Source organism: Equus przewalskii, chromosome 4 (genome assembly GCF_037783145.1).
Source record: "Equus przewalskii isolate Varuska chromosome 4, EquPr2, whole genome shotgun sequence".
NCBI classification, from domain to species: domain Eukaryota; kingdom Metazoa; phylum Chordata; class Mammalia; order Perissodactyla; family Equidae; genus Equus; species Equus przewalskii.
In genome coordinates, this window is record NC_091834.1 from 100,589,893 (window position 1) to 100,613,905 (window position 24,013).

At 42.4% G+C, this 24,013-nt stretch overlaps 1 protein-coding gene across 4 annotated transcripts in view; it reads left to right on the forward strand.

Annotated features, from left to right (window-relative positions):
- The window catches only part of CUL1 (cullin 1), a 113,452-nt gene that overhangs the window by 84,771 nt on the left and 4,668 nt on the right, over positions 1 to 24,013 (forward strand). For all 4 annotated transcript variants that reach the window (XM_070618020.1, XM_070618019.1, XM_070618018.1 and 1 more), the window contains exons 10-17: positions 12,785 to 12,892; positions 12,975 to 13,081; positions 15,308 to 15,356; positions 15,736 to 15,867; positions 17,125 to 17,242; positions 18,453 to 18,529; positions 18,963 to 19,094; positions 21,402 to 21,494. In XM_070618020.1, coding sequence (XP_070474121.1) covers positions 12,785 to 12,892; positions 12,975 to 13,081; positions 15,308 to 15,356; positions 15,736 to 15,867; positions 17,125 to 17,242; positions 18,453 to 18,529; positions 18,963 to 19,094; positions 21,402 to 21,494 — 816 coding nt within the window. The remainder of the gene's footprint in view (positions 1 to 12,784; positions 12,893 to 12,974; positions 13,082 to 15,307; positions 15,357 to 15,735; positions 15,868 to 17,124; positions 17,243 to 18,452; positions 18,530 to 18,962; positions 19,095 to 21,401; positions 21,495 to 24,013) is intronic.

A 24,013-nucleotide genomic window follows, 5' to 3' on the forward strand; every position in this document is an offset into this window, starting at 1 on the left:
GGATTAGAGTAGTAGATAAATGAAGTAGGCTTTGATTTTTTTGTGTAAACTGTTATATACTGTATATGAGATTGGCCTTAAGGGTCTTGTGCTCTAGGTGAATATAGTTAGATTAAATATTATACGGGCCAGCCCCGTGGTGTAGTGGTTAAGTTCACACGCTCCACTTCAGCAGCCTGTGGTTCCCAGTTTCGGATCCCGGGCACAGACCTACACACACCTATCGAGCCATGCTGTGGTGGTGTCCCATGTGAAATAGAGGAAGATTGGCACAGCTGTTAGCCCAGTGATGATCTTCCTCACACCAATAAATAAATAAATACTGTATCAATTGCATTCTCCTTTTCATAGGAATGATGAGGTCTTACTTCTAACGTCCATCATTTCCAACTCAGAGTAATATCGTGAGTGGAGAAAGAATTGCACTGTGGTTCTCAGTTACCACTGTTTGCTCTTTCTTTTGGATACAGTCAGCTGCCTGACTGACTTGTCAGCGAGTCTCAAGTGTGACATTTCCCTTTTCACAGCCAGTTAAAAGCCAAAGTCCACCTTCTAAGTGATATCGTTTCTGTTTGTGGGAACTTCAGCTGTCAGCAAGAGACAGCACAAATAAACTCTATTTACCAGCAGTTATATTTTACTGGAAATTAAGCTGCTAAACAATCCTTTTATTACTTAAATGAGAGCCACTAATTAATATGAAATTAAAAATCAAAACAAGGTTTTCCTCCATGAACAATATTATGTCTAGCTTAGTAAACTTGTATCTGCCTTAATTTTCAGAAGTCAGACATTTCTTTTTTTAATACATTGTTTATAATGATTTTTTCCATAAAAACGTTTTTTTTCTTTGAGGAAGATTAGCCCTGAGCTAACATCTGGCTCCAATCCTCCTCTTTTTTTGCTGAGGAAGACTGGCCCTGAGCTAACATCCAAGCCCATCTTCCTCTACTTTATATGTGGGACACCTGCCACAGCATGGCTTGACAAGTGGTGCCTAGGTCCACACCCGGGATCTGAACCGGCGAACCCTGAGCTGCCAAAGCAGAATGTGCAAACTTAACCGCTGCGCCACTGGGCTGGCCCCTCCATAAAAACTTTTTATGTTGAACTCATGAAGCTGTGTTTTTTTAAACTGTTTTTCTTGTGAGGAAAAATGTTTCTTTAGGAAAGCAAATACTTTTTCTATTTCCTGCAAAAGGAGTTTTTTCCTGAATTTCCATTTTATTCTTTTATTTCTGAAGTTTCAGTTGACTCACAAGTTTGCAGTGCCATGTAACTCATGGGTTTCTTACACACCCTTCCCCCATCTGGTTATACCTGCTACCTGTCTTCACCAGTGATGGGAAAGCACACAGAACTTGAAGAAGCTCAAGAAAGAGCATGTGTACCAGCTTCTTAGCCTGGCACACAGTAGGTACTTAAATACTTGTTGTAAGAAAGAATAAATACAGGGGCCGGCCCTGTGACTGAGTGGTTAAGTTTGTGTGCTCCGCTGCGGTGGCCTAGGGTTTCACTGGTTCAGATCTGGGCAAGGACATGGCACCGTCATCGGGCCAAGTTGAGGTGGCGTCCTGCATGTCACAACTAGAAGGACCCACAACTAAAAATGTGCAACTATGTGCTAGGGGGATTTGGGGAGAAAAAAAAAGAAAGAATAAATACAGCTGCTAAGACATAAATAATTTTAGATATTAATTTGTATCACATATGTGGTAAATGTAAAGATAAATTGTAACCTAAACCATAATGGTTTTCTAAAAGTCGCTAATGCTGGGAAAAAAGCAGAGAAAAGAGATGGCATGAATTAGTGAAAAAAAATTACAATTATTACACATAATTTTAAGTGGAATTTAATTATTTTGAGAACCCAGTTTTTAAAGTTGAGAAATTTTCTCCTAATTGAGTTGAATCAAAGTGTATTAAGATCATTTATAATCAGCATATTAAATGTCATAGAAGGCACTGCTTAACTGATTTTTTAAGGACTGAAAATTTCTTAAGTTATCTAGTCCTATGATTCTATTCTATACCATCAATTTGGTCAGAAAACCAGTTTTATTGCTAATTACTCTGGCCTAGCCTGAAGTTATGACATGTTTCAAATTAGCAATATGATTCCAATAGCATTTTTTTGTGTTAGAAACTTCAAAATCTACTTAAGAATTTTCTTAAGGCATTTTTTCCGTAGTTAAAACAGACTTAAAAATTAAGGCTGTCCCTGAACAACTGGAACGAGGAGTCTCCTCACAGTGTCCCCCTCTCTTCACCCAACTAAGAGCTGGCCACACTCCTCCATGGAGCGTGGCTGGCAGGCGCCCTCCTCGCGTGTGCTGCTGTCAGACGTGCTGTTGTTGCCCCTGCCCCGACATGCAGTGAGCGCTCCAGGAAGGCGCGTCGGGATCAGGGCTCCTCTCAGATCCTGGAGGCTTCAGGCTGACTGGCGTTGGGTGCAGGTCAGTGTGGGTCCAGCCTCCACACCGCTGTGCGAGATTCCAGTGTGTTTGGAAGGGATCTCTCCAGCCTTTAGAGATCCTCGTGATTGTGGACATTCCTGCTAAACTGGTGTGCCGCAGTGTTGCACTGGGGCACCAGAAGGACTCTGGAAACCTTGTACACAAAGAAATGCTCAAGGATGGATTTAAAACTGGATTAGAGCTGATGGAAGGATCAGATAAATAGTTTTTAATAGGCAAGTTTGTTTCGTAGCCAAGTTTACCCCATGCATGGCTTCTGGACTAAAAAGAGAGATGGCAGCATGGTAAATTGGCACATTTTACATGGCATTAAAACTCTTGTGGAAGTTAAAAATTTGAAAGATCTTGTGTGCTTACATAAATGGGCCAAAGCACTACGAATGTGTTCAGTCATTGGCAATCTAGTAACTGTGTATAGAAAAATAATCTGTATTCAAATAGAGGAGGAGGATGGGCCCCATGCACTCAGGTCTTAGGGAGGAGCATCTTGAAAGCAGAGCCCGTACCTTCAGGTGTTCCTTTAAAACACTGAAGCCCACGGTGTACGGGGTCTCAGTTTAACCTACCAAAGCAACTAGCTGCATGATGCTGGCTGGTGTTACAACTCAAAGGGCCAAGAAATGTTGCATATGACGTTGAAACCATCTTTTTCATTCAGTCAAGCATCTGTGGCATTCCTGCCTTGGTCTTGATGTCAAGAATTCCGAATTGAAATGCCTCACTTTTGTCTTCTCATCACATCTCTCTGACCTCATCTGCCTAGTTTAGTGACTGTATTGCAGGTCCATTTTAAAACTCACACCTTCCCTCCTCCATTCCTTAGCACAGAGGTGGCCGCTATGTCGTCTGTGCCATCCTGCCCTCATCCTTTGCCCATGGCAACGTTAGTAATCTAATATGGTGTGATCTCCTACTGAGTCTGGACACGGCCCAAGTCCTCTCAGACCAGCACGCAGCCCCCCTGTGAGCCCTGCATCAGCAGCAGGTGTCTCCACTCTGTCCCGTCTGATGAGCCAGTAGAGCATGGACATGCCACCTTCCTTGGCTGTCCGAGCCTTTTCCTCCCAGTCCCAGTACTACCATCTTAAGCTGCGCCCCATCACTTCATTTCCCCAGCGATCTTCTGTCTCCCCCATTCCTGTTCATACCTCATAATGCTTAGTAGTTTAATCTTTCAAAAGTGTGGGGCCGGCCCCGTGGCCGAGTGGTTAAGTTCGTGTGCTCTGCTTCGGCAACCCAGGGTTTCGCTGGTTCAGATCCTGGGTGCAGACATGGCACCACTCATCAAGCCATGCTTAGGCGGCGTCCCACGTGCCACAACTAGAGGGACCCACAACTAAAAATACACAACTATGTGCTGGGGGAGATTTGGGGAGGAAAAAAAAAAAGAAGATTGGCAATAGTTGTTAGCTCAGGTGCCAATCTTTAAAAAAAAAAAAATAAAAATACTACTTAATGCCTTAACTTTACTCCACATTCTTTATTCTCTGTTTTAAAGAAAGCAAAATAAAATCTCTTTCCTACAATAGTAAATCTGCAATATTATATTAAAATCCTTTTCCACTTTGCCCCATTTTCATGAGCCTCGTGTTCTAGTGAAACTGTTCTATCCTCATTTGCCCCAAGCACTCATGGCCATCCCTGCCTGGGACGCAGCCTCGCTGCTTTCTGCTGCTCTGCCCTGTTCTTCAGCCCAGCTCAAATCCTCCCTTCTGAAGGGAGCTCTCCCCTAAGTGTTCCCGCCCTCAGTGATTGAACCCCCAGCCTAAACCCTATGACATTTATAAAAATCTCTCATATGCCACTTTATGTTTGTGTTTAACTTCTGTGTTTCCTGTCACTCGGCCATCGATGGTAAGTCCCTTCAGAGTAAAGGTGACGCCTCATTATAGTTTTATACTCTTAACAGTTTTAGTGCTAGCATCTTACGCAGCTACAAGTATTCATTGATGATGATAGTTATGACGATGAAGAGGAGAAGCCCTTGACTCGGTGGCCGCCGTCTCCTTTCCAGTGTGTCTTCCGTTCCTCTCGTCCTCATTGTCCCCTCAGCTAAACTGGGATGCTCACTGCTCCTCACATGTGCCTTGCCCTGCCTTCCTAGTTCCCTCTGCTCAGACGTGTTCCTTTTTTCTATGTGTTAAACACCTATTTATCTTTCAAAACCCAGTTCAAATGCCATTTCTTCCAAGAAGCCTTTCTAATCACCCCTTTGAAATAAATGTCTTCTGCAAGGATGGCTTTATCCATGTTTGTGTCTTCAAAGCTTGGCCAATGCCCTGTACAGAATAGGGCCCAGTATACTTATGTTTTATTTATACCCTCCATTGTTCCCAGCAGGATTCAGAGCTGCTTACACAATGTGTAAAAGACAACAGGAGGGGCCGGCCCCGTGGCCGAGTGGTTAAGTTCATGCACTCTGATTCGGCAGTCCAGGGTTTCGCCGGTTTGGATCCTGGGCGCGGACTTGGCACTGCTCATTAGGCCACGTTGAGGTGGCATCCCACACACCGCAACTAGAAGGACCCACAACTAAAATATATCACTATGTACTTGGGGGATTTGGGGAGAAAAAGCAGAAAAAAAAAAAAGATTGGCAACAGTTGTTAGCTCAGGTGCCAATCTTTAAAAAGAAAAAAAGACAACAGGATAAATGAAATAAATTAGAGAGTCGCAAAATAAGGATAGGAGACATAAGCAAAGCCAAGTGTAAGGTGGTGTTCAAAGTGCACACGGTGGAGTCTAGTGCTCTTGTTAGAGCTGAGTCACAAATTTGCCTCCAGTTCTTCCCAGTCAGCACTGAGAGCTTGCCAGTAAAGACAGTCAGTGCCGTGAAGTACCATCAGCTCCTAGATCCATCGTGACCGCAAAGAATAAGCCTGTAACTCAGGAGAGCGACTTTATTGGCGTTCAGAACTGGGACTGCTTTCCCCAGTGGCCCATTCTAAAGAGATCACGAGTGATGTGGACAGTCAGCAAGGCTACACTTACAAGTAAATACAATGTCAAGTCATCGGATGGCTTTATCGTTCCCCTTGACACCAGTTTATAGCAAAATACCAAAATAAAGTTTAGGAAAAGCGTCAATGCAGACTTGTAAGTACTTGCTAATGAATGCTTGATGTAGTTGGTTCCATGTTGAATTTCTAACACGTGATTCCCCAACAACCTGGCTGCTATCGTGCTGCCCTACAAAGAGGGCCTCATAAATGAACATAAATCAGGTCATAGGAGAATGTTCCATTACTCTCTGTCTTCAGGGCAGACGTGGCAACAGATAAGCACAGAGTCCTTTTTGAAACCATATCTGGATTTAGTAACCTTAGGCTAACCGGAGCTGAAATGTAACCCGACAAGAGCGGGCTTGTAAGCACTTGGATGTCCAGCAGGGCTGTCAGTCTGGTGCTGGGGTGTTGGGCTGCAGAGACGGCCTGGGGAACAAAGTTGTGAGAGTGCGTTTGCGGCTTTGAGAGGAACTTTGTACTCAAACGGGAGGAGGCGTTTTCAGGGGCTGCTGGCTCATGATTGGAAATGATAGTGCTTATGAAAGGGCACTCTGAAAATGCATAATTTTATAGGCAAAATAAAATCAAGTCGCTCTGACAAGCATATTATTTAGTATAAGACTAAGGGGTGAATCTAGGACCTTGTCAGAATTATGAAAAAGTTCTGTCGTTTGGATTGAGAAGTTGAGTTAGCAATAATTATAAGAACTTAATTTTATATGAATTTATACCTGAATAAGCAGAGTAACACATTGCTAGGTGCTTCTGGCAGATTTAGGTTTAGTTTATGTGCATCCAAGATTCCCTTTCTCTTCTGGAGTAAAATGCTTAGACAACTTAGTCCTGACTCCACCATTCTGTGGATGATGGTGAGAGAAGAAAATTAATTAGCTAGGGAACCTTACATGTGGAGTCTCACCTGGCTTTGTCTGGTCGAAAGAGAAAGAATACACCTCCATAAAATCTTAAATAATAGGAAGAGGATAGGATAAGAAAATCCTAGACTATCATGGCTATAGGCTATCCCTTAAAACTGGGGGGTGGATCATGGAGATTGATTTTACTATTCTTATTTTGAATGTTTTCGAAAATTTTTTGTAATAAAACATCTTTTTAAAAAACAAAAGGAAAAAAATGCCTGTTTTGATGCAGTCGATGTGGCAAAGAAAGAGGAGGGATCACAGAGCTGTTTTAGGAGAAAGGGGAGCAGTTTTGTACAGTAAGTCTAACCAACAAATTTGATTATGCAGAAAACTGGCATATACACTGTAAATTGGTTCAGAAAGCATATACGTAAAAATTCGTGGATTTATTTTCTGTCTTGCCATGGGATGAAGAGAATACACATTTTCTCTAGAAGAAGAAGTACTCAGTTGTCCATTTTTTGTCTAGGATGACCAGGCTATGAAAAGATTCCTGTTTCATTTTTGTATCCCGAACGTCACCTTCTTTCTTTCATCTGTGAGGAGGACTACAGCCCTTTCACCCCAGACCCATCGTGGAAACCTCTCTCTACCCGAATCTGACTTTATACTCACATCAGACTAAACTTGAGTGCAATGTTTGCCATGAGTTTCTAAGTCCTGAAGTGCCCCCCGCTTGCTCAAGGCCAGTTAGAGACCACCCCGAGCTCTTCTGCGGCCGCCCAGCCCTCACTGAGATGAGCAGCCCCAGCCAGGCCTATCTGCCCTCTGCACTGCTCCTGTTTCTGAACCAATGTAATGGTTATTTTCTGAAACACCATTCTTCCCCTTAGAGAAGTCACAGTTCTTCCTGGCAAGTCTAACTTAGTTTCACTTTCAAAATTTAATATTTTCACCTCTGATCACTCTGCACCTCAGCAGTGACAGTGCATGCAAGGGGCTGACACAGGGACTCCAGCCCCACCTTGGACGGAAGGGAAGTGTAGTGTGAGCCAGAACAAGGGGGAAGCTGGGGAGTAATGAGGGCCAGGGTCAAAGGTGAAAGCCCACAGTTGCATACCGGGGACCAGGACTTTGTAGAAGTTTATGGAATCCAAAAATGGTGAGATTAAAGATTTGTTAATTGTGATCTGTGACTCAGAATCATGATCGCAGATAAATAGAAATGATTGAAGCAAAAAGTGGCAGGTGGACAGAAGGCATAGTGATGGGGATAGAGAGCACTAGTTAAATTGCTGAGGTTTTTGTCATGGTATTTTAAACTTTAAACCACTCTCAGAAAAACTGGCATTTTCTTTTTATCATAAGAGGTTAGATGAGGGAGTAGAAAAAGCCCATTAAGAAAATGCAAGACCATTTTACCAGAAGACTTTTGAGGCCTCCCATTTGTCCCCTAGTTTTTTGGTTCTCTCTCTCTCTTTTTTTTCCCCCATTAGTTAGTATCAAAATTAATTTTACTCCCTGAGCGCGCACACAGACTGGTGATGGAGGGAGTCCATGAGAAACACGCTCAGTGGGGGGAAGCCCGTCGAGGGTTTGCGTGTCCACAGGTAGCTGTCAAGGAGGGTAAGCTGTGTGCTGACAAATTGTTACCTGTTTTTCTCTGTAGTTAGTGGTTTGTCATTGTTCTTTTTCTGGAACTTTTTGCTTCTCTGTGTTTTGTGTGGTTATAGTAGTTACTCCAAAGACCGAGTGCTGATGTTTGTGGGGAAGAAGAATTATACTGCCCCCAAATAATTGCATGGTGTGTGTTTGTTAATTAGTGAGACTTCCTATCTTTCCCTTTCCTTCTCAAAGAAAAACGATCTCAAGGTGACGACATCAACGGCATCGAGCAAGGCCCTGTGTGCCGTGTGATGGTGACTAGGCCCCAGCTCCTAGAACTGCTAGAGCTCCTGTAACGGATCTGCTTTCTGTGGTCCCGGCTGGACAAGAGATGTGGGTGCTGAATGTGCCTCAGAGGTGGCTCTAGGTGAGAGCAGGTTCCGAGGACTGGTCAGATGTCGCTGGCTTGGAGAGCACCAGCTTGTGTTCATGAAATGGTAAAGGTGCTCCCTTGAGCCTGTCGCACTCCGATAGACCTCTTTTGACAATGTTATGATACCACTTCTGGTCACAAATGATCCTGAGAAATCATGTCTCGTATATACCAGCTCTCCGGGAGTTAATGCCCTCAGACCTCTTCATCTGCCACATGTGCTTTACTGTTTTAAGATAGGATGACAAAGTAGAAGTTACGTGAGGCTCCTAAAGGGTATTTTCTCTTTGTGGAATTGGTCATTAGAATTTTCCTTTTAGTGGAAGTGTATGGAATAAAAGGTAATAATTCAGTTGTGATTATCATTACCTTTCTGGTTTAGCCGTTTAAGAAGTATTTGGTGAATGCCGCTACCCTAGGCATGCGGAAGTGCGGTGGTTGTAAGCAAGGTAGACAGACAGGGCCCAGCAGGCTGCTTGGAGCCTACGTCCAGAAGAAAGGCTGGCTCGCAGTGTGACTAGCATTCCAGGCGTCTAGGCGCTGTGTAGGCAGGGCAGCCTAACTGTCCTGAAGTTCAGGGAGCTTCCCTGGGAAGGTATTGGAGACTGATAAAGAGTGGAGCTAGCTGGGCACAGGAGGATCCTAGACAGAGCCAAGACCCTCAGGGGGTGTCAACACGACTCATTCTAAGAAGCAGGAAGTCTGATGTGACTTGAGAAGAGGGGAAGTGGCACAAAGTCAAACTGAAAGGGCAGGACTGGGCCGGCCAGACTGTGGGAGACCTTGGAAGCCATAGTAATGGTGTTGCCTTAGTCCTGAGGGCAAGAGGAAGCCAGAAAGGTTATAATGAGCATGAAACTGACAAGATCAGGTTTCCATTTTTTAAAAAATAGCCACCTTGTGGAAAATAGATTAAAAGGAAGAGTTGTGAGTATTCCCATTGTTTGTTAGAGTGATTCAGATGGAAAATGACATGGGCTTGGTTATGGTGAGGACGGAGAGAAGAAATTAGAGAGAGTGTTAGACTCTGTAATGGACAGGTTTTGTATTTGATCATTGTTGAAGCTAGATGATGAGTACGTGGGGTGGATTTTACTATTCTTTGTGATTTTGAATATATTTGACTTTTTTTCTGCAATAAAACATGCAAAGAAAAGGAGAAAGAGAGTAATCCAGAAGAGAAGCAGGGTCCTGGAGGAGAAGAGGTCAGCTCTGACGCAGAGTTTGGGGATCTCATGGGACATCCAGGGGCAGGTCATGTGAGCTCAGGGAGAAGTCTGGTCTGGTCTAGTCTAGAGATAAATGTGACAGGCCTTGGCACAAGAACGACGACTGAAGTCATGTAGGAGTTGGATGAGATCTCTTAGGGGACCAGCCCTGAGAGGTTTCCTGTTTCTTACATGCAAAGAGCTCTCCTGTACTATTGAGTAAAAACGGATGGTCATGAATCAAACCACTTACCACTCTGTTCATTTTTTTAAACATCAAAGATTCACAGATCTTCATTTTCTTAAAAAACATGCATTTACTCCAACTGATCTTTTCTGTCTCCTTACGTCTGTTGCTTTTATAACCTGCAGTCTGGTGCCCTCTGAAATACCTCCTAAAGATCATCATTTACCTTCTGATTGCTAAGTCACTCACCTTTTGAACGTCTGTTCTCTATTTGGCACTGCTGACTACTCCTTCCTTAAACTTCTCTCCTCAGTGTTATTCCAGTGTATTCCTGTCTCCATCTGCACTTGCCAGGTTCCTAAGTGGTTTCTCTCTGGATGCTAAATTCAGATTTCGGAGACTCAGTGCTTTAGCACATTCTTCTCTTAGTGGGTATCATTCAGACCCTCACTTCTCACCCGCCGGACTCCTGGCTGGGTCTTCTCCTGTAGAAAGAATCTTGGATTTGGAGTGTGAAGACTTCTGTTGCCCTTAGAGAACATTTGGCTTTCCATATGCAATTCCTTCCTGGCATTTCCTGGGACATTTATATGTTTCCAAATCCCAAATCTGAGACAAATTGGTCAAGAAATCAAGAAAACAGGGAAAAGCATTATAATTCTCCTGCAAGCGTCATAGTCAACATAGAGACATTCTTGGTTAAAAGGAATCCATTGATGCAGTCCGAAGCAAGGGCAGGGGTGCTGACGCTGAGAGTCCAAGGTTAGTCATCGTCTCTGGAACCAGGACCAGAGCATCCAGTAGAAAAAGTGCAATCTAATCAGTCCCCTTTGTAGGTGATGCCAAGTTATAATGTGTGTGTGGGCCTCTCTGCTGCTCAGAGTGAGTCATTCCTGCAAATAAAACAAGTACTAATATGTTTATATACATAATATACTTTACATAAATCCTGTGAGTGTTGTTCCAAGAAGTAGCACGTTTTGAAAGCAAAGTAAATCCTTAAATTAGCAGTTGTGACATGCTATTCTTTGTAATGCTGTTAACCTTGGATGTTACTTTATTCGAACACTACCCGATAATGTTTACCGGCATTTTCCAGTGTTTGGATTCTCTCTGTAGGCTAAAGTTCTTTGTAAATACTTCAACAGAAGAAATGCAAAGAGAAAAATATGTTGTGAAATAATTTGACATGACATCAGAAAGTGATCTGAAATCTCAGTTGGCAAAAGCAATATTGATTTCAATGGCAAAACCAAAACTAAACCAAGTAGACAATGGTTTCGTTGTTAAAAAAAGAAAGGAGTTTATATGAAGTAAGATATATGCCAACTGGAAGATGCTTCTAGATACACTCTTAAGATTGAGCCCAAATCAGTGCAAAATGGAAGGCATTTTTCTACGTCTGGAATAGTTGTGAAACAGCAAAATTATCTGTTGGGGCAGTTAATGCTGTGTGTGTTTTAACATTTTAATATAGATAATTTTTAAATATTAAATATATGTGGTATTAGCTTTCAGTATTTCAATATTTGGCATTTATTTTGTGTTAGGTTTCCTTTTAATGTTTTCTGTTATCAAATGTCTGTATCAGGTAGAGGCCACTTTAGATGTTATTAAAATTAGCATCTTGTCACAATATATTTGTTCTTAATGATAAACCTTGCATTTTTATTATATATATGTATATTTTTTTTTACAGAAAACCTCTGAAACTCTTCATGTAACTATCGTAGAAAAATGATTCATTCTTAATGGCTACTCATTATTATTTAAAAACAAGTAAACTGCTATCAAAATGCAGAATAATTAGAATTGGGGGAATTCTGGTTTCTCTTTCCTGAATCCTGGGGATTAATATCTGTCAGGAATTTGGAAACACTAGCAAACCATTTCAGCTCCCTGCACCCAGGCCTCCCGTTTGTGAAGTGGCACCCTCCCACTGGGGCTGCGTCTGTCACAGAGCCAGTGCGCTGGGTCGGGCTCAGCGGGTCAGCCTGCCTTGCGTGTGTCTTCCTGACCTGTCACCCAAGGCTTTTCCCTTTTCAAAGCCGTGGAAGAGATGCTGAACTCAGGAGTCAGGCTGCCTGGGTTCAAGCCTGACTCTGCCACCTTTACTTTAGCCCTTGGCCAGGTGCTTCCCTCTGACTTACTTTCTTCATCTGTAAAATGGGAATCCAAATAGCACCGACCTCACGGTGATTGTGACAGTCTGGTGTGGGGCTTAGTGCCGTCTGGCGTGCAGTGAGTCCTCGGCATCAGGACTCTCCTTTGATTGTTACTCAGGTCCGTCTCCTTTGTCCCCCATCTTTGCTGTCTTCCTCCTGCATCGCTCCAGAAGCCTCTCCTCTGGCTGATGTTTACATCGCATTCGGTTACGTTGTTCCTTTGTCTGAGGCTCCCTCTTGGCTGCCCCAGTGCTCTGTTGTGTCCCAGGCCCTGGCTGTTCCTGTCTTAACTCCCTTTATTTTCCACACAAGTCTTCTGATTTGCTAAGATGGGCTGGTGAGACCCTCACAGCCCCATCTGACCACCCCTGCCCCTTGCCTGTGCGCCCTTGGACCCAAACCCTCCATTTTTCTGGCATTACCTGCCCAGTTAAGTTCTAGGTAACTGGCTGATTACTCATCTTACTGGCTGACTGGTTTTCCCAGGCAAAACAAAGTCCAGAATTTGAATCTTTAACCATAACAAAAATTGGTTAACAAAGTTGTCACTTTGAAAATTACGTTTTCTATGATCCCTTTGAATTTTCAAATAATTTGAAAAATCATTCTTTTTCATACAACCTGAAAATCAGTATTTAATTTTGAGTACAGAGAATGTATTTTATTGTATTTATAAGCAAAATGTCCTGTGTTTTGATGGTGAAACCAAAACTTTCTTGATCTCCTTCGTTAACTTCTTTGAAGAAGTATCTCCATCTTTTGGAATATTTTATAGTAACACATTATTATATAACTTAATCCCCAGTAACCAGCTTCTGTTTCTGTTTTTCCCCTATTTAAGGACCCCAAAATGTATGTACAGACAGTGTTGGATGTTCATAAAAAGTACAATGCCCTGGTGATGTCAGCGTTCAACAACGATGCTGGCTTCGTGGCTGCGCTTGACAAGGTGGGTGTGTTGGCACTGTGGCTTTCCTGTGGGGTCGACAGATAGCACCTTGTCTTCTGACTGTGTTCTGTGTGGTCCCCAGGCTTGTGGTCGCTTCATAAACAACAATGCAGTTACCAAAATGGCTCAGTCGTCCAGTAAATCGCCCGAGTTGCTGGCCCGATACTGTGACTCCCTGCTCAAGAAGAGGTATTAGTGACTTCCTGTTTCTCCTTAGGAAACCTTTTTAAAACCTCAGCTCTTACATAAGAAATTAAAATTTACATTGCGTGTTACATACATGAAATTGTAATTTTTGTGCCTTTTGAGAAAATACTTTAAATCTACCATCTTTTTCTCACGTTAAGAATGTCTTTGGGAATCGCAGGCAGCGTGACTCTTAGTTAGCTGACAGAGCTCCTTGTGGGGGTCACACCGGGTGTTACGGGGGCACAGATTACAGCAGAGAGTAACCTTTTCTCTTCTGCACTCTAGTTGTTGTCCACTGGGCTAGCTTAACTTTCCAGTTGAAAATGTGCTGCAGTAGCTCCCACTGGCCGTTTCTGAAAGCAGAAGACTCCGCACACAACAGCATTTCCTTATTCCGTGTGCTTTTAACATTGATCTCTATTGATGAGTTTGTTTTATTGCCATCTCATATTCCTTACATGTTTAAACATTTCTCAACTGAGATTTTTCCTAGTCAACACATATGTGTCTTAAGAGCTAAAGGCAGCATTGTCTGATCTGGTTCTCTCCTCTAGATCGTGTTTTTGAAGTTGGAGTTTTTAGTTTGTGTGTTTGTTGTGGTTTTCCTCGGCTTCTCTCGCTTGACCAGCTTCTCTCAGTTCAGAGATGCTCAGGGCTTACTATGCTGCTCCAGACGTCAATCAGCAAACGTTGTTAGAGTGGTTTCCACACCCCCAGGTTGCACTGGTTTGATACTAGTAAATTATATTTTACACAGTTCTCGAAGGCTCACATAACCTCATTATGAAAAAGACTGAGAAGACCTACACATACCAAGAAAAAGACTACAGACAAATGTCACCTGGAATAGAGTTGTGGACATCTTAAGTAAAATATTACCAAACTGAATTTATTAGTGAATAGAGAATAATTCTCCAGAACAGAGTTTCCCTCTCTAGGAATATAAGGATGGCTTGTGATCTGCTATATTAACAGAGAACTGTGTGAACAACGATGTGGTCTTCTTGATGGGCATGGGAAAACATTTGATAAGGTCAATAGCTGTCTCTTTTGACTTTGCTAGAAAGCCATTTGCCCAAGGCCAGTGAGTTGAGTATTTGGGTTTTTTCTGTTTATTGCAATGCTGGTCTGATGTGTAATTTAGCAGTTCTGATCAGGTCCTCTAATGTATTCATTTCAGGAATGAAAATGGACTTTAAATTGAAATACCTCTTCTGACCTCTTTTCATTTTTTCACGCTTTGTGTTATGAAAATTTTCAGTATTTTAAATACAGAGGTATTCTAGTAGGGCTTCAGTTTTTTTGGCCGAGCACAGTGTCTGTTTTATCCACTGGCTTTTTTAAATGGCCCCCGTCAAGTCTGCTGGTATATCCTCCTCAGGTTAAGCTGCTGAGGCAGACAGAAGGGAGGCAGTCCTAACGCGGAGTGCGGTGAGCACGTGTCAGGGCCTCAGTCGAGCAGGCACCCGGCTAGACTGCGTCAGGGCAGAGGATCGGCCCTGGCCTGTTGGTGAGCAGAATAGGATTGGATTTTCTGAGCCGTCTATTCTTAAGTAGAAGTACCTCTTCAGAGCTTGTTTGGAGGCTGCATCATTTTACCTGAATTTATAGGGGTCTTACTTATGAGGGACTGTGGTAGTAAACCTTAAAATATTCATTTACCCTGAAATCGCCTTTCAGTTAATATTTGTTCACACAGTAGAGTGAATGAGTCAGTTGTTAAGGGACAGACATCCGTTTTGTAGACATAGCTGCACTGGAAGGCAGCACTTGGTCGTAGTTTCAACTTATTTATTATCCTCATTATTCGGCCATTAAAAGGAAACTGTTTGCCTTTTTATTTTTTCAAAGTTAAAGTAAAGCATATTGTGGGAAGCAATTAGAAAAGTGAAGCTCATTTACTTATATTTAAATGGATTATCTTAAAGGAAAAGTGCATTCAGAATGTTTTGGGGACGTTTTTATAAGTATCTTGTGTTGCATTTCATCTTGCATAGTCTAAGTGATTATTTCATAATCTATTCCTCCGTGGCAGTTATGGTCTGAGATCGCCAGACTGTTGTAGGTAAGCAGTCACCCGCCCCCCTTCCCACATACTAATTGGAAGAGAACGGATCATTTGAACATTCCAAACTACATTCTGGTGCGATAGTTGAGCTAAATGGTGCTTGTTGGTTAAATGTTTACTGATTTGTTTTAAAACTATTTCTTTTTTTAAAATTTCAGTTCCAAGAACCCAGAAGAGGCAGAACTGGAAGATACACTCAATCAAGTGGTAAGACGCTTAATAATCATCAGTTTTCAGTAGCCTTTCATCTGGCAAGTTGTTTTAAGGTTATTTATGTAAGGCGTCTGAAAAGTGAAAAGTGGTAGGATCATTTATTTTATTTTGAATCTGTGATTTTACTCCCTAAATTGAGTCACTAATTTTAGCATTTGTACGTTCCTCACTAGTACTGAGTCTAGACCAGCTTGATGTCATCTAAGGGGCTGATGAAAATGTTTACCTCAGAGACTGTGCGGCGGCGTTTTTTGCCGTTACAAACATTGGCATACGGGGCCGGTGACACACAGCATGTATGTTGGTTTCTGGTTTGTGTTTGGTGACAGTTGGCTTATAAGTGTGTTAAGCGTGCTCTTGGTGCCTTTGCTAGATGGTTGTCTTCAAGTACATAGAGGACAAAGACGTGTTTCAGAAGTTCTACGCCAAGATGCTGGCCAAAAGACTCGTCCATCAGAACAGTGCCAGTGACGATGCTGAAGCAAGCATGATCTCTAAATTAAAGGTAAATTTAATCTTTTCCTGGAAAATTCCAGTTTTTAAGTCATGGTTAGGGTTCTTAGCCTCTCCAGGTTATCAGTTGGGCAAAGCCGTTTGTCAGTAGATAACAAGGAGTTTGTACGGTGTGAGCTCTGCTGCTCCGCCGCTGAAAACCCGCCGAAGCTATTATAAGTCCAGGTCTCCCCTCACTGGGCCGCAGTTGCTTTCCCGACCCCTCCCCACCACTCTGTGGGGCCTCTCTTCCCTTGGGCCTGGCTTGCTGTGCTCACCGTCAAGCATCCTCTCCTGGTTCCCACACATTTGGCCTCGGTTCTGTCTTCACGCATCAGCACTGCTCAGAGTGGCTCTGCCTGTGCTCACATCGTGTGGGCCTAGAGCTGGTCAGCGTGCTGTTTTGGTGTGGGCTTGGTTCACTGTCACTAGCCCTGTATCTGCAGGAGGGCGGGAAGCATCAGTGGTACTTTGCTATTGAGTAGTTCTTTCGTTATTCAGCCACCTCTGCACTTTGCCTGCATTTGTTTCGGCGCTTGCTGGCCTTTCGAGTGCTGTTATATGTCTTAGAGCATATTTCACTTTGCCCTCAAGTTATAGTTATGTGGGTGTCTTATTCTGCTCAGGCTGCGCTAACAAACCACCGCAGACTGGGGGCCTTAAACAACAGAACTTGATCTCACGCTTCTGGAGGCTGGGCAGTCCAAGATCAAGGTGCTAGCCAATTCAGTTTCTGGTGGTGGCTCTCTTCTCTGCTTATCAATGGCCACCTTTTTGCTGCCTCCCATGTTGGAGAAAGAGAGCGAACTCTCTGGTCTCTCCTACCGGAGCACTAATCCCGTCACAAGGGCCCGACCCTCATGACCGCATCTCCCTGAGGCCACACCCCCAAATCACATCACATTGGAGAGCAGAGCTTCAACATGAGAGTTTAGGGAACACAATTCAGTCTGTAAGTAGTGGATAAGAGACATAAAATTCTACCATGGTGTCAGAAATCCCTGTTCTTAGATGTTTGAATGATAGTTACTGTGTGTGTAAAGACTTAACTGCTTAGTTTATAGCTGTGTCATTTTTGATAATTTTAATAATTTTGATAATTTTAATCATTGCATATGTACCATGAGATACAATTTAATGTTACTAGCTTTAATAGTAGTTTCATACAATTAATTAAGCATGTGTCACATTTTGTGATTTCTATAGATTTTCTTGTATACATTTATATTTCTATAGAAATTAATATGATAGTTATCTGGGTTTATTTCAGCAAGCTTGTGGTTTTGAGTACACGTCTAAACTTCAGCGGATGTTTCAAGACATTGGTGTAAGCAAAGATCTGAATGAGCAGTTCAAAAAGCACCTGACAAATTCAGAACCGCTGGACTGTGAGTATCCACGTTTACAGCTGCTTTTACAGGAACGTTCTCAGATAAGTCAGCACTCTTTACAGCAAGTGCGAGAAAAGACAGAATATTAAGGGTAGTAAATGCATTATCAGGAATTCAAGGGCAGACAAACAGAAGTTCCTCCCAAATGCCCGGCACTCGTCATGACCCCCATGTGACAGTAGGAGGTGACAGCCACGGAAGCACGTCAGCCTTTCCCAGGGAACTCGGAGCTGAGCGGGTGGCGTGCTTCCAGGTCCTGAGCCCTGACCTCTTCCACTTGCTGAGGTGGCCACCCCACCCTGGGCATCTGCCAGCTTGGGGCTCCACGCACAGTGTAATTTCTAATTAATGTTTTTAATCTTAGTTTGGAGCCACTGTAGCAGTTTTTTTTAATGATAAGAAACTAACTTGGCCGTATAGATAAGAGAGTCAAACTGAAGACCTCGTGGCTTCAGATTGGTGTTGGGGTTGGGAGAGAGGCTGGGTGCCAGGCCTCCTCCCAGGCCGCAGCTGGGCTCCTGTTACGAGGTCCTGCTGTAGCAGTAGGATGGCACATTCTGCTGATGCCATCATATGGTGATGCAGTCTTTTTAAATGAAAGATGGCACTTTTATCTTTCACACACTGAAAGAACTGTTCCGTTGTTAAACTTGACAGTTGTGCCTGTGGACTTACTGTCCGCTCTCTGATGACGAAGTTGTTAGAATGTGTAGATTAGATGTATGCCATGTGTGTATATCGCGTGTGTGTCTGCTCACAGTGATGGGTGCCACACAGAGCATGATGAAGTCGTTTACTTTGGGGATATTCATCTTCTTGAGTTTGGGGCTCTAATGCTGTCTCTGCCTGGTGAGCTCAGGGTGCCTTGTGTGGACTGAAGGTACTCAGGGCAGAAAACTAAAGCAAAGGAAGCAAGACAGGCATATGATGTCATAATTCTGACTTAGAAGTGGAATGAAAGAAAAACTCACTCTTTGGAAGAAAAGAATTTTTGGGCTCTTCTACCCCTTAGTAATTTTAATTGCACAAAATAATTTAATTGAAGTTAAACATGCTCAAGCCTTAGTTTTATATTGAAGCAGGATTTTTCATTTAATATATTTTCTTTTAATAAAAAGCAATCCACATTTATCTGCACTGGTGGCATTTTTCAGTTTATAAGACTGATTAAATGTATTCCTGGATTCTCATTCCTCTGCTCCCCCAGTGGATTTTAGTATTCAAGTCCTGAGCTCCGGGTCGTGGCCCTTCCAGCAGTCCTGCACGTTCGCCTTGCCATCGGAGGTAAGGATGGTTTGTCTTCTGCTCCGTGAGTGTGGAGGGCACAGCAGCCTTCCCCACCAATCCGGACGGTGTCTGCAGAGGGCCTTCCCGCTGGTCCGCCGTGTGACACGGCACAGGGACAGGATAGGACATCTGAAGGCTGGCTCCGTATGTCGCAGCTCATGTCCACTCACATGTTTATTGACGTTAGAAGGCAGAGCCTCATTGGTTCTGTGATGAGCATTGTAAGGAGACCTGCTTACCCTTTTTGATTGTACCTTCGAGTGCTTAAATTAACATGCTTTGCAAGAGAGTCAAACACCTAAAAGTAGAAGCATTTTACTTTTATTAAGCATTTTGTACTGTAATTTTGGAGCAGTGTATTTTATTTAGAAATGCTGGCTGTAGAATATAGTGAGATATATATTTCACATAAAGCTCTCCTTTTATCCAGCTGGAACGTAGTTACCAGCGGTTCACAGCTTTTTATGCTAGCCGTCACAGTGGCAGAAAATTGACATGGTTATATCAACTGTCTAAAGGAGAACTGGTAACAAACTGCTTCAAAAACAGATATACTTTGCAGGTAAGATCACCTTTTTATTTTGGAATTTTTTTTAAGTCTAAATGAAGTTAAGACAAATTGTAGAAATCAGAATCCAGTGATTCACGCAACAAATCTAGAGTCAGATGAGCTGAATTCCAGTTCCTTCTGGCAAAGGGACAAGTTACTTAATGACACTGAGCCTCAGCTTTCTTTTCTGTAAAGGGGGGATGTTCCTGCTTCTGCACCAGAAGTGGTGTGAACATAAAGTGAAATGGTGTATTTAGTACGTGTGTGGCACAGCTCCTGCCTGATGCACGTTAAGTGTTCGGGTAGAAGCTTGAAAAGCTGGAGTTTCTTATTTAATTATGATAATAGTTCTTTTCCTTTGACAGAGTTTCACATTAATAATAACCCTCAATGCTTACAACAATACTGAGTACTAAATAATAACTGTGTAACTCATGTTTCCATTTTATAGATGAGAAACTGAGGCTCAGGTTAATTTAAGTTACTTTCTCTGGATTCTAGCTTATGTGTGGCAGAGCCAGAATTTCAGCTAAGATCTTTTCCCTTGAGGAATCCAGGTTCTTTCTACTTGAACTTTTGTGCACAGTGGGTTTCATAAGTAGTTACTTCGTTTTAATTTCTGAGAAGCTTTCACTGGTGAGCTTATAAAAATAATTGTCTGTTTTTAAGTGTTAAGAAACTTCATACTGGGTTTTTCAGACTCAAATCTACTCATTAATTTAAACTTTCAATAATTCTACCCAGATACAATAGTTAAAATGTGTAGTATTCTGTTCACCAGGTCCAGAGGTCTTTATCAACTTGGATGTAGATTACTATACAATTGAAATTTTGTTTTCTTTATCCCCAAATACACATGGAAGAATTTGTGAGTTTGTGCTTTAGTCCCTAAACTTTCAGCACCCCTTTATGACCAGGTGGGCGCCTAGCAAGGGCTATGTTTGCTGTGTTAAGTGGCCCAGGGCAGGCATAATGTCATATGGCTGTCACCTGCTCTTTCCCTGCCCTTGTATTTTTATTTAAATAAAAATAAGGTACAAACAAATAAGGTATTTTTTCTGATTCTTTGGGCAGTTTTTATATCAGCTTTATTGAGATGATTTATATACAGTCAAAGGCAGCGTGTTAAGGATGCGGTGAGAGGCATGGCAGTGTGCCCCTGGGGAGGCACCGCGGGCTATGGGGCATTTCTTTGAGTGGTTTGGTGTTGGTCCTTGCTCGTCCGGAGGTTGGAGACGTCCTCCCTGCCCTGGTCATTTTTCTGATTGGCATCCTGAAGTCTCCGGAAGCACCAGTGGCTCTCAGAAGCGCTAACGCAGGCCTACAGTGTCGTCGCTTGTTGCTCTCATTGACCAAGGTTTCTGTTCGTGGTTCTCTACTTGCTGCTGTGGATTATGGGAAAGAAGGGAGAAGGGATTCCCATGGGAAATGTGTGAAAGGTGCCAGGCTCCCCCACAAGAGGAGTGAGACCTCAGTGGGCGTCCGTTCCCTCCACACACTTAAGGGTTAGAACCAGTATGCTGCCTGGTGTGCAGCTCCCTGAAGGCTGCCTTAGGGCCGCTGCGGTCTGCTTTCAGGCATTTCATACTCGACGTAGTACAGTACTTAGGATAAAAAATGTCAGGGGCCAGCCCCGTGGCCAAGTGGTTAAGTTCATGCGCTCCACTTCAGCGGCCCAGGGTTTCACCGGTTTGGATCCTGGGTGCAGACCTAGCACTGCTCATCAAGCCGTGCCGAGGTGGCGTCCCACATGCCACAACTAGAAGGACTCACAACTGAAAATATACAACTATGTACCTAGGGGGCTTTGGGGAGAAGAAGGAAAAATAAAATCTTTAAAAAAAAAAAATCAGTATAATGGAATTCAGTATGCAGGTCGTTTATGTCAATAATGTACCAAGAGACTATTTTCTTTAGTGGTGGGCAAGAACAAATTTGAAGATTGATGCTTAATGTTTCTGTATATACCAGATGGGTATGTGTTTGTTTGTCTATATAAAAATGAGTGTGCATATAATAATGTGTGTTTACATAGACAAAACATTTTAGAAGAAATTCATTTTTCTTTGAATCATAAAATGATTCAAAGTCATTTTAATGTTTGAAAGGTAGGAAATGACGTCTCTCAGGAAAATGTTGCATTGTGTTGGAACTTCCACACTTTGTATTCCCTTTTAAGTAGATCTGCTTTATTTTTTGCCTCTGTTCAAAGAATTCATTTCGTAAATAAGTTCTTCAAACTCAGGCTGTGTATTTTTGGAGTTGTTTTCCATGCATTTAAATTTCACTTCTCTTCCTTTTATATGGGGGACCTCAAAGGCCTCTACTTTCCAGATGGCAATCCTGCTTCAGTACAACACGGAAGACGCCTACGCCGTGCAGCAGCTCACCGACAGCACCCAGATCAAAATGGTATGCTTGCGTTCCCCTGCCTCTTTGTCTCGTCGTGTCACAGTTCCCTCTTCTTGGGGACATTGCAGGGAAGATGTGGGAAGAGTATGGGGGGGCGGTCTTTGATTTGAAATAGATATTTGCCTTATGAGTATGAATATGCTCTTCTTCCAGGATTTTAATACCTGTTAAAAAAAGCTTAATTTTTAAACTCAGTGTAACAATACACCTATTCACGTGTGCATATACACGTGGCATACTTTTCTCTCATTTAGCTCGTTCTTTTTTTTTTTTTTTAAGGTTTTTTTTTTTTCCTTTTTCTCCCCAAAGCCCCCCTGGTACATAGTTGTGTATTCTTCGTTGTGGGTCCTTCTAGATGTGGCATGTGGGATGCTGCCTCAGCGTGGTTTGATGAGCAGTGCCATGTCTGCGCCCAGGATTCGAACCAACAAAACACTGGGCCACCTACAGCAGAGCGCGCGAACTTAACCACTCGGCCACGGGGCCAGCCCCATCATTTAGCTTGTTCTTAACCCTCTTTCCAGCTAAGCTTTTCTTACTAAGCTTAAATTTTCACTTAATTTTAATGTCATTCTTCATTTCAGTCATATTTTTTATTGAGATATATTTCACATAACATAAAATTCACCATTTATTTATTTATTTATTTTTTTTGAGGAAGATTAGCCCTGAGCTAACTGCTGCCAATCCTGCTCTTTTTGCTGAAGAAGACTGGCCCTAAGCTAACATCTGTACCCATCTTCCTCTACTTTATATGTGGGACGCCTACCACAGCATGGCTTGCCAAGCTGTGCCATGTCCGTACCCAGGATCTGAACCAGCAAACCCCGGGCCGCCAAAGCGGAATGTGCCCACTTAGCTGCTGTGCCACAGGGCCGGCCCCAAAATTCACCATTTTAAATTATACAGTTCATTGGTATTTCTCAAGGTTGTACAACCACCAGCACTGTCCAATTCTAGAACATTTCTGTCACCCCAAAAAGAAACCTAATGCCCATTAGCAGTAACTACCCTTTACCCCCTTCTCCCCGTCCCTCCATGGATTTGCCTCCTTGGCACATTTCCTATAAATGGAACAATATGTGGCTTTTTGTGTCTGCCTCCTTTGACTTGGCGTGATGTTCTCAAGGTTTGTCCATGTTGTAGCAAGTATCTGTTTTGCGTTCTCTTTTAGGGCTGAAATATATTTCAGTTAATGATGGACCACATTATTTTTATCTATTCAACTGATGGACATTTGGGTTGTTTCTGCCCTTTGGTTATTGTGAATAATACTGCTGTGAACGTTTACGTACAAGTCTTTGTATGGACGTATATTTGGTTCCCTTGGTGGATACCCAGGTGTGGACATGGGACCTCTGTCTTTAGCTCTGTGAGGAACTGCCAGCCTGTCCCACAGTAGCTGCACCAGATCCTGTTCTCACCAGCAGCGCATGAGGCTTTCTGTTTCTCCACGGCCTCGCCAACGTTTGTTATTATCTATTTTTTTGATTATAGCCATCCGAATGGGTATGAAGTGGCATCTCATCGTGGTACCCTAATGAGTAATGATGTTGAGTATCTTATATATTTATTGGCCATTTGTATATCTTCTTTGGAGAAATGGCTATTCAAATTCTTTGTCCATTTTTAATTGGGTTATTTGTCCTTTTTTTGCTGAGTTGTAAGAATTCTTTATATATTCTCCGTAGTAGACCCTTATCCAATACATGATTTACAAACATTTTCTCCCATTCTGTGGGTTGTCCTTTCATTTTCTTTATCACACACACAGTTAATTTTGATGAAGTCCACTTTATTTTTTCTTTGTTGCTTCTGCTTTTCATGTCATATCTAAGGAACCATTGCCTGATCCAAGGTCAAAGACTATTCTTTCCCAATTAATTGGTCCTGGCAACCTTGTCAAAAATCAGTTGACCATAGATGTATGGGGTTATTTCTGGCTCTCACTTCTTTTCCACTGATCCCTATGTCTGTCCTTAGCCAGTACCACATTGTCTTGGTTACTATTGTTCTGTAGTAAGTTTTGAAATTGACACCTTCAACTCTGTTATTCTTTGTTAAGATTGTGTTGGCTATTCTGGGTCCCTTGCATTTCCATATAAATTTCAGAATTAGCTTATCTATTTCTTAAAAAAAGGCGACGGGAATTGTGATAGAGATTGCATTTAATCTGCAGCTTGCTTTGGGGAGTATTGCCGTCTTAACAATATTAAGTCTTCTAATCCATGAATATAGATGTCTTTCCATATATTTGGATTATCTTTAATTTCTTCCAGGTGTGTTTCATAGCTGTCAGTATAAAAGTCTTACACTTCTTTGGTTAAATTTATTAGTAAGTATTTTATTATATTTGATGCTATTGTTAATGGAATCGTTTGTAGCTAATGTATAGATATACACTGGATTATGGCATATTGGTCTTGTGTCTGGCAACCTTGCTGAACTCATTTATTAGTTCTGATACTTTTTTTGTGAATTCTTTAGAGTTTTTTTATGTACAATCATGTCATCTGCAA